The sequence below is a fragment of the Onychomys torridus genome, chromosome 2 (genome assembly GCF_903995425.1).
Source record: "Onychomys torridus chromosome 2, mOncTor1.1, whole genome shotgun sequence".
Lineage (NCBI taxonomy): Eukaryota > Metazoa > Chordata > Mammalia > Rodentia > Cricetidae > Onychomys > Onychomys torridus.
Window position 1 is genome coordinate 22,627,773 of NC_050444.1, and position 17,871 is coordinate 22,645,643.

General features: G+C 38.0%; 1 protein-coding gene across 1 annotated transcript in view; it reads right to left on the reverse strand.

The window, feature by feature from the left end:
* The window catches only part of LOC118577491 (solute carrier family 7 member 13-like), a 36,248-nt gene extending 18,777 nt beyond the window's left edge, over window positions 1–17,471 (reverse strand). The window contains exons 1-2 of the mRNA XM_036177687.1: window positions 17,365–17,471; window positions 16,611–17,183 (exon numbers count right to left, since the gene is read on the reverse strand). Coding sequence (XP_036033580.1) covers window positions 16,611–17,183; window positions 17,365–17,471 — 680 coding nt within the window. The remainder of the gene's footprint in view (window positions 1–16,610; window positions 17,184–17,364) is intronic.
* Window positions 17,472–17,871: the final 400 nt, after the last annotated feature.

Below are 17,871 nucleotides of genomic sequence, written 5' to 3' on the forward strand. Positions count from 1 at the left end.
GTCACATTGTGTCCACCCTCAGGAAGCTGAGAGTGCTTGTTGTGGAAGATGATGAGTCAAGCAGCACTAAGAGAGTCAGAGAAAACACTGCTTAAGTTTATCTTCAGCACAGCTGGAAGACCCAGAAAGACAGTGCTCTCAGAATCTGGGTCCAGATCCAATTTCTTAAATTGATGTACAACATCATTTCTCACCTTTTCTGTTATCAGTGGGTTAGGTGCTGGGAAGTTTGCTGACAGCAATAAGGACCATGAGGAAGCATAGTTACAGAAGTGGGACAGATAAGGTGAGAACAGAGATTGTTCCTCCAATGGAAGAGGGTCTTCAGCTGAGGGAGGATTTACAGATGAAGAACACGGGATGCCCCATTCTTAGCCTAACATACTCTTCGTTTTTCCTTATCAGGATGAATGCTAGTGTTTAGATTCCTTCCTCCTTTGTATTCATTCATAGACCCTAACCTATTGGATGATGCTATCCATGAATAAGGTGAACCTTCCCATTTGATTAACCTAATTTATTTAAGTCTTCACAGACCTGTCCAGAGGCTTGCCTCCTAGATGACTCTAGATCCTGTCAGTTGACAGTATTAACTACAATACTGATCAATATCTTATTCTCTACTGCTGCTAGAAGAATGGCACCCTAGGAAATACTTGCAAACTAAAGTATCTTTCAAGAGAATGGAGTACACTCCTTCTTCTAAAAGTATTAAGCTCTGTCCAGATTAGAGCTATATCTAGGAGCTCCAAAATAGAAACAGCACCCAGAAAAAATCAGAAGAATAATAACTGTAATAAAATGAAAGAATAAAAATGCTCTAAGAAAAATGTATAATTTTTATTTTACTGAGTTAGTAATATGTTAGGATTAAGAGAAAAATTGAACCTCAAAGTTTTATATGCTGTTTAGAATTTTTGAGGTTTATTTTTATTTTGCATCTATCAGTGTTTTGCTTGTATCTGTGTGCCATGTGCATCCCATGCCTCTGGAGTCTAGAAAAGGGTGTCAGACTTCCTGAAACTGGGGTTACAGTCCATTGTGAGCCTCCATGGAGGTGCTGTATATTGAGCACAGGTCCTTTGGAAGAGCAGCCAGTCTCTCAACTGCTGAGTCATTTCTCCAGCCCCAAATCTTAATAGATTCTGATAAATAAGTACGTGCAACTTCTTGTTAACACATTACATAAAATTGTAAAAGATGAATATAAAAGATGTTTCTAATACATAGCAACAAAGGGCAGTTTTGTAAGAATTACAGATCTATAGGAAAAATGTATATAGAATTAAAAAGATAATTCCTTAGCAGTAAGCATTTGTCAATAAATGAAAACTATTTATAGTTTTAGGTGTGTGTGTGTGTGTGTGTGTGTGTGTGTGTGTGTGTGTGTGTGTGTGTCTATGTACACTTCATGTGTGATATTAGGATATTATCCCATAAATGTAGAATTCTATGGAATAGGAGAAATAAACACTAGAAATGTTAGGAGAGTAAAGTGGGGTGGGTAGTTACATATATGTTCAACCCATTTTCAAGTTTCTGAAAGTCAAATACTACAAAATATTCAAATCTACTCTTAAAAAAGAGACTCCATATTGAAACCTTCAAATGTAAACAATTATATTAAAGCTTGAACCTAAATCAAAACTGTAGCTCAGAATCTTCCTGGCCACTGTCCCTGAACATGGTACAAAAGTCATAGTGAACATTCAGAATAGAAAAAAAAATGAAACCCCAGTATTCAAGCAGAATGCAGGTAGTCTTCCATAGATTTTCAATCTCAGTAATGAGAAGAGAAATAAATAATTCACAGCCACAAATTGGAGTCTAAAGCTCATGATGATTTGAACTTGTTCACTACTGTTTGTACTATTCAGATTAACCACATGATGGCAATAATAGATTCTGTGAATATGTTTATTGAATTATAATTGATTGAATGCCATAAACTTACTGTGGACTTCACAACAAAACAGAAAAACCAGATGAATAGATTAGGAAAGAAGGGCTCCAGAAAATTGTTAATTCCTTAGTTTGACATAATAGGGCATGCTTCAACACAACAGAAATCAGCTTTAAACAATGGGAACTCAACATTTTAAAATACTTCAAATTTCACACTTGAGTTACCAGAAGAAAACAGTTAATTTAGAAAACTGAATTATTGAGGCAATTTTCTTATACTGGAATGCTGGAGAGTACAACACAGAGGTCTAGCATAAAACAACAGATGAAGAAAATCACATGGAACAGTTCCTGCTCAATGGCACCAGGAACATAAATAAAACTGGAAAAAATAAAAAATAATGGCAGGATAAAGAGTGTCTTTATAGTGCAACATGAAACAGTGCAGTTATTAAGGACTAAAACTTTAGTTAAAAAAAGTCAAAGGCTGAAATAGGCAAGGAAGTCCTTTAAAAAAGCAAGAAATAATTATCCTTGATATTTGCCATGTTTCAGTATAAATGCTAGATTTTGAGAATAAATAAAGATAAAAATTTTCAAAGTTGGCTCAAATTTTTCTTTTGAAAATGAGTCTATTGTGTTTTACTTATTTAATTAACTCCTTGAAAAATACTTAAAATACTGAAATCAAATGCAATAAAATTTGAGAATACAGAAAATATTAATTTACTTTTGTAAACTGAAAATTCTAAATATAAGAGAATTTGAAGAACATGTAATCTGTTCCATTTACCTGAAAGACAACGTATGGATGTTTAATGATGAACATGCAATACGGAGAAATTTAAATTTAATTACAGAATAAGAAACAATCATTGTTGTCATTCCATAAAAATTCTGAACAAACTCTTTTGCATGCTACCAGATACTTTTATGAATGGATTTACCTGCTTTGGAGAAAAGGAGTGGTGATCCCAAATACGCATAAGACCCTTGGAGAACGGCTTCTGCAATTTGTGAGGTATGGTGACACTTTATTTGTGCTGAAATGTGGTGGTATTTTATTTGTATGTTAATAAATAAAATTTGCCTGAATATAAGAGGTTATAGCAAACCATTAACACAAAAGTCAGGCAGTGGTAGCACAGGCCCTTAATCCATTCATTTGGCAGGCAGGGTCTCTGTGTGTTCAAGACATACTAGGGAACAGCCAAGTGTGGTGACACATGCCTTTAATCCCAGTACCAGCCATAGACACCTGGAGGTCTGTACAGACAGGCAGTGACAAGGAAGTGAGGTAGCTGGGCTAAGAGCCAATGAGAGGGTAGAAGAGTAAAGCAATAAAAGCCTCGGTAGACAGGAAGTAGCTCTCTTGGGAAGTTATGGCAGCATGGTGAGTTAAGGTTAGCTGTTGGCTCTCACTATTTCCTGGATCTCTAAGGCTTTTACCCCTATATTTGGCTCTGTGTTTCTTATTTAATAAGACTGTTTAGAAATTCATCTTCAGTGAGGCATTAGGAAATTCAGCATCCAAGGCATTCTCAAATCTGGACACATTCTCCCTTTTCACAATCACTAACAGCACAACCCCAGCTAGAGAAATGAAACAACAGTCATCTTCATTAAACTGCTGATAGCATTAAACTGAGACACTGTAGTCACCCCTTGAGCATGGAGAATTTCAAGTGACTTCAAGATGGCGAAACCCAGACATTTCTTTGGTAGCTCTGGAGTCAGGCACCCAGAATAGAAAGGTTGGATTAGACAATTTGCTATTAGTAAGCTTTGAGTACTTAGTCCCAAGGAATACCCAAATATACTTGTCCAAAGATTGAGCAAAGCAGCAGAGGATCCAAAAAAAAAATCTTTTCAGGAAATAATAAGGTGCTGCACTCACAGGAAAAGTGGTTGCCAGCTCTGCAAGACAGTGAGCAAAGCAGCAGTTGTCCAAATACTCAGGGAAACAGGGGTGTTCAGTGAGGAGTATTTTAAAACTTTTAGGAGACAAAAAGATTCCTGTCCTTATCATGACACAAAATAAAAACAAGTTTCCATGAAAAAATTCTACTGCCCTCAAGAGTGCATGTTTTTCTCTTTCTATTTTAAAAATCCTCCAAAATGGTCTAAAATCTCCTATGCGATACTACTACTATTACAGCTCCTCCCAACTTATGCGAGGCTCCCCAAACTAGGGTATTCTTTTAATTAACCTGTATCATTTGTTTTACAAATTGTTTATTTTTGAGATTGAGTTGAAAATAATTAGCTTGTGAATTGTTCACACATTTTATGACTTCTTGAAACCACAGTTAATGTATTTCATGTTAATAATTATGTTTTGTGATGTTGGAAATTAAATCAAGGACCTCATCCATACTAAACAAACATTTAATCACTGAGCTTCATCTCCCATCCCTGTTAATTATTTTTGAAGACACAGGTGCCATTGGTTAAATTAGTAACTCCTAATTTAAAGTGTAAGGTTTTAGCCATTCTGGATAGAGAAATTACCTTTGGGGAGAGGTAGTAATGTTCTAGGCTAAAGTTCATCTTCTTCCTGCTCTAAAGCCAGCATAGCTGAGGAGAGCCACTGAGAAGGATATCAGGCTTATTGAGGACCAACACTCTAAAAATACCTAGCCAACTTTTATCTCATTGTGAAAAAAAGTATGTAAACCTTTGAGAATTACTGAATGTGAATAAGAATATTATATATAGCATCCACCATGGAACTCCCATCTGGACCAGAGGTGAGTGCCTGGGATTATAGTCAGAGAGACAACCGCCCCTGGGTCCCACACCTGGGCACCACCATTCATGGAGGACCTGCCCAACTTGGCCCCAGTTTCCGGCCAATTGGCAGGCCCTGTGGGAAGGCTCCCCTTTTCCCAAAACTGCAGGCAGACCCTGCAGTTCTCACACCCTGCCCCCAAACCCGTTTGCCCAAGACCCCAGCCACTTCCTGAGACTCAGAGACCAGCCCCCAGATCCCATCTGCCCTGGAACTCCCATCTGGACCAGAGACCAGAGAGACCTTCCAGTAGACATTACAAACTCAATGCCTTGCCCCCACACTCATCTGCTGGAGACCTCAGCCACTTCCAGAGACTTAGAGACCAGTGTCCAGTATTCCATCCTGTCCCGGATCTCCCATCTGGACCAGAAAGTCCCCAGCTCCCATCTGCCCTGGAACTCCCATCTGGACCAGAGCTTCCATCCTGTCTCGGAACTCCCATCTGGACAAGAGGAGCTCCCATCTGGACAAGATAAGGAGATCCCAGGGATTTCATGAGACTCAGAGTCCAGCACCCCAGCTCCTATTCGGCTAGCACTCTCATCTGAACCAGAGCTCCCATCTGGCCTAGAGCATCCATCTGGACCAGAGAGAGGCTCCCTAAATCTGTCAGCTCTGTCTGGACCAAGTACACTGATAAAACCAAGAACGAACCCACAAGGAGATGGGCAGACGCCAAGGCAGAAATACATACAACAAAATAAAGAGCAATATAGCATCAGCAGAACCTAGCCCTTCTCCAACAGCTAGACCTCAACATCACAGAATGGAAGAAGAAGAAGAAAACAACCTTATAAGTAACATCATGAAGAGGCTAGAGCCTTATATAGAAGAAATAAAAAATAAAGTGGAGGAACAGACAAACAAAAAATGGGAAGAACATTACAAAAAACTAGAGGAAAGGACAATTAAAGCAGAAGAAAACAATAAGTCCCTGAAAGAAAATCAGGAAAAAACAAGGGAAACAGTCCAAGACCTGAAGAGGGAAATAGAAAAAATGAAGAAGACACTAGCAGAAGGAATGCTGGAAATAGAAAATCTGAGAAAACAAACAGGAACTTCAGATGCAAGTATAACCAACAGAATGGAAGAGATGGAAGAGAGGATCTCTAGTGTTGAAGATACAGTAGAAGAAATGGATTCATCAGTCAAAGAAAACACTAAAACCAACAAAGTCATGACCCAAAATGTCCAAGAAATTTGGGACACCATGAAAAGACCAAACCTACGAATAATAGGGATAGAAGGAGAAGAATACCAACTCAAAGGCACAGAATATATATTTAACAAGATCATAGAAGAAAACTTTCCCAACTTAAAGAAGGAAATACCTATGAAGATACAAGAGGCCTATAGAACACCAAACAGACTACACCCCCCCAAAAAGTCCCCTCACCACATAATAATTAAAGAACTAAACATACAGAATAAAGAAAGAATATTAAGGGCAGCAAAGGAAAAAGGCCAAGTGACTTATAAAGGCAAACCCATCAGAATAACACCTGATTCTCAATGGAGACTTTGAAAGCCAGAAGGACCTGGACAGATATAATGCAGACACTAAGAGACCATGGATGCCAGCCTAGACTAATATATCCAGCAAAACTTTCAATCATCATAGATGGAGTGAACAAGACCTTCCAAGACAAAAACAGATTTAAACAATACTTATCCACAAACCTAGCCCTACAAAAGGCGCTAGAAGGAAAATTCCAACATAAGGAAGTCAGATACATCCATGAAAACACAGACAATAGATAACACCACAGCAATAAACCCCCAAAAAGAGAAGTACAGACACTACCACCAAAAAATAAAAATAATAACAGGAACGAACAATCACTGGTCATTAATATCCCTTAATATCAATGGACTGAATTCACCTATAAAAAGACACAGACTAACAGAATGGATATGAAAACAGGACCCATCTTTCTGCTGAATACGAGAAACACATTTTAGTTTTAAAGACAGACACTACTTCAGAATAAAAGGCTGGGAAAGACTTACAATCAAATGGTCATAAGAAGCAAGCTGGTATAGTTATCCTAATACCCAACAGAATAAACTCCAAACTAAAATCAATCAAAAGAGACCAAGAAGGCCATTTCATAGTCATCATAGGAAAGATCCACCAAGATGAAGTCTCAATTCTGAACATTTATGCCCCAAATACAAGAACACCCACGTATGTAAAAGAAACATCACTATTAATAGTGGGAGACTTCAACACCCCACTCTCACCATGGGACAGATCTTCCAAATCAAAGCTTAACAGAGAAATAAGGGGCTTAACTGATATTATGACTCAAATGGACTTACTCGATATCTACAGAACATTCATTCCATCGTAACAAAAAAGAATATACCTTCTTCTCAGCACCGCATGGAACCTTCTCTAAAATTGACCACATACTGGGTCACAAAGCAAATCTCAACAGATACAAAAAAATTGGAATAACCTCCTGTGTTCTATCAGACCACCATAGTTTAATGTTCGATTTCAACAATAACAAAAATTACAGAAAGCCTACAATCTTATGGAAACTGAATAATGCCCAACTGAATCATCAATTGGTCAAGAAAGATATTAAAGCCTTCCTAGAGATCAATGAAAATGAATGTACTACATACCTAAAATGACAGGATACTATGAAAGCAGTGCTAAGAGGAAAATTCATAGCACTAAATGCCCACATAAAGAAGTTGGAGAAATCTTACACTAGTGACTTAACAGCACAACTGAAAGCTCTAGGACAAGAAGAGGCAAAATCACCCAGGAGGAATAGACACCAGGAAATTATCGAATTGAGAGCTGAAATAAATAAAATTGAAACAAAGAGAACAATACAAACAATCAATGAAACAAAGAGTTGTTTCTTTGAGAAAATCAACAAGTTAGACAATTCCTTATCCATCCTAACCAAAAGGCAGAGAAGGAATTAGCAAAATCAGAAATGAAAAGGGGGACATAACAACTGACAATGAGGAAATCCAGAGAATCATCAGGTCATACTTCAAAGACCTGTACTCCACAAAATTGGAAAATCTAAAAGAAATGGACAAGTTTTTGGATAGGTATCACATTCCTAAGTTAAATCAAGACCAGATAAACTATTTAAATTGATCAATAACCCCTAAGGAAATAGAAACAGTCATTAAAAGTCTCCCAATCAAAAAAAGCCCAGGACCAGATGGTTTCACTGCAGAATTCTATCAGGTATTCAAAGAAGATCTAATACCAATACTCTTTAAATTGTTCCATACAATAGAAACAGAAGAAACACCACCAAACTCCTTTTAAGAGGCTACAGTTACTCTGCTTACCAAGCCAAACAAAGATAAAACAAAGAAATAGAATTACAGACCAATCCCCTCATGAACATTGATGAAGAAATAATAATATATTGGCAAACAGACTCCAAGAACACATCAAAAAATTATCCACAATGATCAAATAGGCTTCATTCCAGAGATCTAAGATTAGTTGATCATATGAAAGTCTGTCAATGTAATGCACTATATAAATGACCTGAAATAAAAAAAAGACACACATGATAGTTTCATTAGATGTTAAAAAGCCCTTTGACAAAATTCAACACCTATTCAGGATAAAGGTCTTGGAGAGATCAGGAATACAAGGAACATACCTAAACATAATAAAGGCAATTTATATCAAGCTAACAATCAAAGTAAATGGTGAGAAATCGATTCCACTAAAATCAGGAATGAGACAAGGCTATACGCTCTCCCCATATTTATTCAATATAGTACTTGAAGTTCTAGCTAGGGCAATAAGACAGTAAAAGGAGATCAAGGGAATACAAATTGGAAAGGAAGAAGTCAAGCTTTCACTATTTGCTGATGACATGATAGTATACATAAGTGATGCCAAAAATTTGACCAAAGAACTCTTACAGCTGATAAACACCTTCAGTAATTTGTCAGGATACGAATTAACTCAAATAATCAGTAGCCCTCCTATATACAAATGACAAATGGACTGAGAAAGAAATCAGGGAAACATCACCCTTTACAATAGCCACAAATAACATAAAATACCTTTGGGGTAACTCTAAGCAAGTGAAGGACTTGTATGATAAGAACTTTAAGTCTCTAAGGAAAGAAATTGAAGAAGGTATCAGAAAATGGAAAGATTTTCCATGCTTATGGATAGGTAGGATTAACGCAGTAAAAATGGCAATCTTACCAAAAGCAATCTACAGATTCAATGCAATCCCCATCAAAATCCTAACACAATTCTTCACAGACTTGGAAAGAAGAATACTCAACTTCATATGGAAAAACAAAACAAAACAAAAACTGAGGATAGCTAAAAGAACCCTATACAATAAAACAACCACTGGAGGCATCACAGTCACAGCTTTGTACTGGCATAAAAACTGACATGTGGTCCAATGGAATTGAATTAAAGTCCCCGATTTAATCTGCACATGTTTGAACACCTAATTTTTGACGAAGAAGCCAAAACTTTAAATGGAAAAAAGAATGCATCTTTCACAAATGGTGCTGGCATAACTGGATGTCAACATGTAGAAGCCTGCAAATAGATCCACATCTGTCACCATGAAGAAAACTGAACAGAACAATCCCAAATGGCTGAAAGACATTTAAGGAATTGCTCAACATCCTTAGCCATCAGGGAAATGCAAATCAAAACAACCCTGAGATACCATCTTATACATGTCAGGATGGCTATCACCAAAAACACTGAAGACAGCTTATGTTGGAGAGGATGTGGAGCAAAGGGAACACTCCTACACTTTGGTGGGAATGTAAACTTGTACAGCCACTCTGGAAATCAGTATGGCAGTTTCTCAGAAAGTTAGGAATCTATCTTCCTCAACACCCAGGTATACCACTTTTGGGCATATACCCAAGGAATACTCAATCTTACCTTAAGGACATATGCTCAACTATATTCATGTCAGCATTATTTGTAATATCTAGAACCTGGCAACAACCTAGATGCCCTTCAACTGAAGAATGGATAAATAAAATGTGGCACATATACACAATGGAGTACTACTCAGCAGAGAAAAACAATGACATCATGAGGTTTGCAGGCAAATGGATGGAACTAGAAAATACCATCTTGAGTGAGGTAACCCAGACTAAGAAAGACAAACATGGTATGTACTCACTCATAAGTGGATACTAGATGTGAGAAAATGGATGGCCAGACTGTAACCCATAGCTCCAGAGAGGCTAGCTAACAGGGAAAGACCCTAGGAGGGATACATGGATGACCCAGAGAAGGTGAAGTGGATGTAGTGGATGAGATCTACATGAGTGAACTGGGTGTGGGGTTGTGGTGGAAGGTAAGCACTGGGGGATGAGAACACAGGGAAATGGGAGGGTGAAGCTATAACAGGGACAGAGTGGGAGGGCAGGGAAGGAGATACCATGGTAGATGAGGACATCGTGGGAATAGGAAGAGGCAGCATGCTGCAGAAGCACTCAGGAATCCACAAGGATAATCCCACCTTGGACTGCTGGCAGTGGTCCAGAGGGTGCTTGGACTCATCTACTCTGGTGACCAGTGTAACAAATACCCTAACCATCATCATAGAGCCTTTGTCCAGGGACTGATGGAGGCAGATGCAGAGATCCATTGCCAGGTACCAGGCTGAGCTTGGGGAATCCAATTGATGAGAGAGAGGAGGGATTCTGCATGCAGGGGACATCAAGATCATGATATAAAGATGTGCAGAGATGACCAGCCACACTAGTGAAAGCCCATGAACTATAGACTAGTGGCTGTGGAGCCTTGATGGAACTGGACTAGGCCCTCTGGATACAGAAGATGGTTGTTTGGCTTTAACTGTTTGGGGGGCACCAAGGCAGGGACATCAGGATCCATAACTGGTGCATGGGCAGGCTTTTGGGAATCTGGTGCCTGTGGTGTGATGCCTTGCACAGTCTTGGTGCACTGGGGAGGGGCTTGGACCTGCCTAGGCCCAGTGTGCTGGGCTCTTCTGACTCCCCATGGGAGACCTTGATTTGGGGGGTGTGGGAATGTGAGGTGGCTTGGTAGGGAGGGCTAGGGATGGGAGGAGGGAGGAGGTGGGATCTGTGGGTTTTATGCAGAGTGAGTAGAAAATTTCTTAATAAAAAAAATGAAAATTTTTTTCTTTTTTTATGATTATGAGACATGTCTGCTCCTGGCAGTACCAATCTACTTCAGAGAAAATATGGGCCTTGAAGAAACTGCATATGGAGTTAACTTTCATTGTGGCAAAATATAGGCACTGGGTAACAAAGTGCCCTCATATCAACCTCTGAAAGTATACTGTCCAAAATGGACAAATAGGACACAAAACAAATGACTACCAATCCTTGCCAAGACAAGTGTTGTTGCAGCTTTGACAACAGATATCCTCTGAGGCCACAACAATATGGCACCATCGCTGAAGTGGCTTTCTAATCTGGAAAAGGCACAGTGCCCCTTTCTTTAAAAGCACCTGAACAGGCAGTGGACTGAAATAGTAACTAGTCTAACAGAGTGTAACCTCTCAATAGTAGACTGGCATTTAATAAAAGAGATGGAGCTACCCACAAACTGAGAAGAATGGGAAGCTGAATTCCAAAAATACCAGTAATTTCCAGAATTCAAAATCCTGAATTGTGACAGGACACTGGTGGTATTCAAGTTTATCTGGTACATGACATACTCGCATGGAATGTGGGGTTGAGCTATAGGCTTTGAGTACATCCTGCTTCACAAATGAGTCTGTCAGATATGCTAAGTCTGTAGTCCAAGATGATGCCCCAATGTCGCAGAGAAACCCCAGGTGACTGTCCAGGCAGCAGGCTGTTTTGGTCATAACTCATTTTTTAGAAGCTGCTTGTTTGCACTTCCTGTTTTACTAGGTAATATTATTTCCTTTTTTGTTCCTGAGGGAGTTAAAGATTAGATAGTTATAGTTTTCTATGTTAATAGATTCAGAAAAGAAATGCACCAAGAGGTCTTAAGTGTGTAAGCTTAAAAGACATTATAAGATAGTTTTATGTTGGTAATATAAAATAGGATAGAAAGTTTTTGGGCTTATCAAAGTAAGATAGATAATGAAATATTTTCACTGAATTTGTCAAATGTAAATGGACTAGATATTGTTGATGTATTTATTGCCTGTATATATTGTATATAGTTATTGTACTTATTGCATATAGTTTTTCTTATATTAGTTATAACTCTTTTATTATTTTTATTAGAGAAAAGGAAAATGTGGTGATATTTTATTTGTGCTGAAATGTGGTGATACTTTATTTGTAATTTAATAAATAAAGCTTTCCTGGAGATCAGAGGAAAAAGCCAGCCACTATAGTAAACAAAAGCCATGCAATGTTAGCACACACCTTTAATCCTATCACCTGGCAGGCAGGGATCTGTCTGTGAGTTCAAGACCACACTAGGGAACATGGGCAAGTGCGGTAATATATGTCTTTCATCCCAGTACCAACCATAGAGGTCTGGAGGTCTGTACAGACAGACAGGAAGTGACAGAGCTGGGCAGGAAGAGGAAGTGATGTAGGTGACCCGAGAGAGCCCATGACAGAACAGAAAGGCATATAAAAGTGAATATATAGAAAGAAGCTCTCTTTGGGACTCATTGAGTTTTTGAGGTGAGGTTAGCTCATGGTTTGTCCTATTCTTCGGATCTTTCTCTCAGGCTTTAACCCAAATTTCTGGCTCTGTGTTTTGTATTTAATAAGAGGGTTTAGAAATTCATCTATAAAGTCTTATATATTTAAGTTGGACTACTTGTACAAGTCAGAAAACTGAACAGATATTCATTCTGATTTCTTCATTTATAGATTGGCTTTACATTTAAAAATAATATTTTTCATATTCTTTCCTCACCCATCTTCTCCCAGATCATCTTCACTTCCCTACCAACCAAGTGTATGTTATTTCTTTCTGTCTCAAAGCCAAAACAAGAACTAATAAATGAAAACACAAAACACAAAAACTCCATTTGATGTTGGCCAATTATTTGTAGGACTGGGGTGTGCCCTAGAATGTTCTTTGTATACACTGTAACATTCCACTGGAGAAGCTTATTTTCTCTTTCCCAGCAGGTATCAATTGCAAAAAGCTGCTAACCTAGCAATGGGATTTTTCTATTTAGTTTCCTTCTCCATCTTGGTATTTTGTCTGGTTTGAACCTCTGCAGGTCTTGTGTGAGCTGTCACAGTTTTGGTAATTTCATACTCTTACCAGGCCTGCTTTGTCTGGATGATGCAATTATCTTGGAGTCAAACATGCCCTCTGACTATTACTGTCTGTTTCTTTCGTTTTCTATATAGATCCCTAAGTCGTTAGGAGAAAAATTTGAAAAAGATAGTAAACTGATAAATTTATTGGTCTATCTACACTTCCAAAGTTAAACTAAGAGGAGACCAATGACACAAAATAAAAATAATAGACACTGAGATTGAAACAATAATAAAAATACTTCCAGCTGGGCTGTGGTAGTGCACACCTTTAATCCTAGTACGCAGTATGCAGAGGCAGGCAGATCTTCATGAGTTTGAAGCTGGTCTGGTCTACAGAGTGAATTCCTGTACATCCAGGGCTACACAAAGAAACCCTACCTCAAAACAACGATAACAAATGTCGTAGGCCAGCTGGGACACAGACTCCCACCTTTCCCCCAGGGTGCTCTTGAGGAGAGAGGGATAAGAGATTTAGATAGAAGGAGAGGGGAGAGAAACAGATAGAAACACAGGATAGCCTCAGGAGGGCCTGGATCCTTATCCAAACCTGCCTAGATCATTATCCGACTGGCCCCTATGTCTCTTCTAAATGGCTATTTATAGGAATGCCAAGGCATGGAGCTAAAGACCCCCCCCCCCAGTTTAGCCAGGTGTGGACCCTCCAATCACCTAGAAACCATGGACATTGTCAAGCAATCCTCTAATGCAGCTCTGCTGGGTAAAGCGAGCTCAGATCTCACCAGGAAACCTTTGTAGGCCTCCACAAATAACAAAAAATACTTTCACCTAGAAAGAGGCTAATCTCAGATAAATTCACAGCAGAATTCTGCCATACTTTCAAAGAGCTACAACCAATACACCTTCAACTCTCAAAGAGAGATAGCAAGAGAAGGATCACTCCCAAAGGATCACTGTATTGCACAAAGCCACCATGACAAATACCCAAACCAGGTAAAGAATTAACAACAACAATAATACAAAAAATAATACAAAACTACAGACCAGTATCATCAATAACATAGATGCACAATTTCTCTCACATTACAATCTAGATCAAAAAGAAAAGACATGAAAACAGAAAGGGACTTCATTCAGAGTAAGTTACTTTTCATAGGAATATGTATTTGTTTCAGTGAGGAGCTGAATTTATTTTTCTTTCCTCCCATTCATCATGGAAGAGTTACAATACTGGAAAGAATAGGTGGGAAAAGGAAGGAGACCAGTGAAAGGCGAGGGAAGAAGATGTGGAAATGAGGAGTGGATATATTTAAAGTATATTACATACATATATGAAAATATTATAAGGAGACCTATTATTATGTATAATTACTATATATCAGTGAAAAAGAAGAATTAGAAGTATAAAACCTGAATGGCTCTATATCAAGTAAAGACATTAAATTATTTATTTATCTGGACATGGTGACACATGCCTATAATCCTAGCACTCAGTAGGCTCTTAAAAGTCTGCCAGGCTATAAAAGTTATCCCTGTATTTTAAGGCAATATTCTCTTGACTGCATTGTCTCATGAGTAGACAATATATTTTCTAGAGCCCACATTACCTGTGTCTCTCAAAAGATAGAATGTAGAAATAGATGACCCTTCCAGCTATTTATTGTTTTTATTTTTAGTTCATTTTGCATGTATATTTGTCTGCATGTATGTCTATATACCAAGTACATGATTTATGTTTTCAGAGGTCAATAAGTAGGTATTGGATTCCCTGGAATTGGAGTAACAAGTGTAGTTACAGATGACAGCGAACTTCCACAGTGCCCAACTTCAAGTGGAAGTTTTATTCTTTTAATCTTATTTTTTTTAATATTTAAAAAACTTAGTGAAAATCTAGCCATTGGGGTAAATGTTAACAACTGAACCATACTTATACCTGCTGTGAGAGCGAAAATCCATTTTCTCAAACAGTGTGACATACTAAGTCAGACCTCAGGTTCTATAGCATTTGACTAATAGATAAGAGATTCCACAGCTTTTGTGTGTTTGTGCTTTTGTTTTGTTATATTTTGGTGTTGGGAGTGTTTATCTTATTTTCTTGGTTTGCGAGATGACTGTTGTTTTGAAATTTTGTTAAAATTAATTTTTATAAAAGAATAAAGAAAAGAAAAATGAACATGCAAACATCAAAGCAAGATGAGAACGTCAGAGTGGCAGAGATGCAAAGAAATACAATACATGAAATTGGAGGTCCCAGAAGAAGTAAAGAGGTCAGATAGCAAAACACTTGAAGAAATAACAGTTTAAAACTTTCCAGGTTGATCTAATGTCTGGCTTTAAATAAATAGCTGGAGTTAGGGGGCACAGGAAGTAGTCTGGATAGATGTCCCAGAGATAAAGAGCACTTTTCTTCCAGAGGACCAGGATTCATGTCCTGGCATTCATGTCAGACAGCTCATAACCACCTATAATTACAGCTTCAGGGGACTTGATGCTTGTAGCTTCTACTCATGTGCATATACACATACAAATAATTGAAAATATAATCTTGAAAACAGTGGAAGAGGATGGAAAAATGGCTCAGTCATTAGGAACACTGGTTGCTCTTCTAAAAGATACAGATTCTATTATCAGAAAATATATGGCAGCTCACAAACACCTGTCTTTCCATTGTTAGATATCATGGAAGTATGATGCTTCCCAGCTTCTCTGGGATTCCACGTCAGAAGAACAAAAACCCATCTTTATTAAAACAAACAACAAATTCTTGTACTGATGAAAGTGAAGAAGAAATACACTGCTGATAGGACTGTAAATTTGTGTGACCATTATAGAAATCATTAAGGTACTTTCACAAAGCCTAGAAGAACCATGTGTTCTGTGTTTGTAACTCCTGGATATAGGCCCAGAGAATCCAAGCCCACCTACCACACACACATTTGCATATACATGTGTATTACTACACTGTCAAAACCTCAAATACAGAATTAATCTGACATCCACAAAAAGACAAATGGATAAAGAAAATGTAGTAGATACACATTATAATTTTATTCAGTTTTTAAAAAGTTTCAAATCATAACAGTTTAGGTAAAATTCATGAAACTGGGTGTCAATATAATAAGTGACAAAAAGCTTACCAAAACAAAAAATAGCATATTTTATATCATATATAAAACCTAGATTTACACACACACACACACACACACACACACACACACACACACACACACACATATATATGAAAGTAAAATGTACTTTTCAATGAAAATACACCAAGAGTGATAACTACACATAACAAGCTTGATAGTGGGTATTTCTGGGAAGAAAGCAAAGTTTTGAAGTTGAGGTGAAGTATATTAAGATCTGAGACCTGTGACAGCTTTATAGGAAAAAGCTAAATGTGAATTTATTCCTATATTCTTTATATATTACTTATTTCAAGATGGTGGGATCATAAGAAATAAACCCAAGAGTGTTTAAAAGAAGTCTCTATTTTTGAAGATTCTTAACATTCCTAAGTTCATATAAAAGACATGACTGGAAGAAAGCTAGATAATATACAATCTACATTAACAAATATACATGGGTGCTTTAATTCTAATTCCACATTATAGAGAAGATTGCACTTCATTACATAGCATGAAACAATCCTTAAAATTTTCCTCTAAATTCAAGGCAAACTCTAATGGCATACTGCCAGATATTTGTATGCATGCATTTAGTTGCTATGGTGATCAGGAGTGATGCTCCTAAATATGAATAGTTTACTTGGAGAATGGCACCTGCAATCTGTGAGGCATCAGGAAGCTCAGCATCCAATGCATTTTCAAACCTGGACACATTCTCCTTTTTCCCAATCACTAGCAGCACAATCCCAGTAAGAGAAATGAAACAAAGAACAGCCATCTTCATCAAACTGCTGAGAGTCTGAAACTGAGCCACTCTTTTTATCCCTCGGGCATTGAGAATTCCGAGTGACCACAAAACAGCCAAAGCCAGACATTTCTTTGGGAGCTCTGGAGCTGGGCATCCAGAGTAGAAAAACTGAACTAGATTACCAGCCATTAGTAAGCTTAGAGCACCAATGCCTAGGAAATGACCAAAAAGCTGTATCCAAAGACCCAGGAAAGCAACAGAGGATCCAAAAGATCTCTTGAGGAAATAATAAGGTGCTCCACTCACAGGGAAGGTGGTTGCCAACTCTGCAAGACAGAGAGCATTCATCATGTTCAGCAAGCCACAACCTGCCCAAATACTTAGGGAGACAAGTATGGTCAGTGAGGAGCATTTTTTTTTTTTTTTTTTTTTTTTTTGGTTTTTCGAGACAGGGTTTCTCTGTGTAGCTTTGTGCCTTTTCCTGGAACTCACTTGGTAGCCCGGGCTGGCCTCGAACTCACAGAGATCCTCCTGGCTGTGCCTCCCGAGTGCTGGGATTAAAGGCGTGCACCACCACTGCCTGGCTGGAGTATTTTAATACTATATTAGGAGACACAAACAAAATCCCTGCTCCTAGAGTGGAACTTAACAAAACCATGTTTCCATGGATAAATCCTACCACTCTCAAGAGCTGCATGGTTTTGCCTTTTTCTCTCTTTTAAATCTTCAAAAATAGGGCTCTTTTGTATTATGCTTCTCTGTAATTTTTGCAAATCCCTATCAAACAGGATTATGCCTTGACTAAACCATCTATTCCTTATAAGAGATTATTAAGTCTGAACTTAACTTGGGTTTTAAAATAATTAACTTTTAGCTGGATGATGTTGGCACATGCCTTTAATGCCAGCACTCTGGAGGCAGAAGCAGACAAATCTCTGAGGTCAGAGCCAGCCTGGTCTGCAAAGCAAGTTCCAGGACAGCCAAAGCTGTACTACAGAGAAACCCTATCTCAAAAAATAAAAACAACAGCAAAAAACTTAGTTTTAACTTCATTCTAAGACCACAGCTAACATATTTCCTGTTAATAATATTTAAAA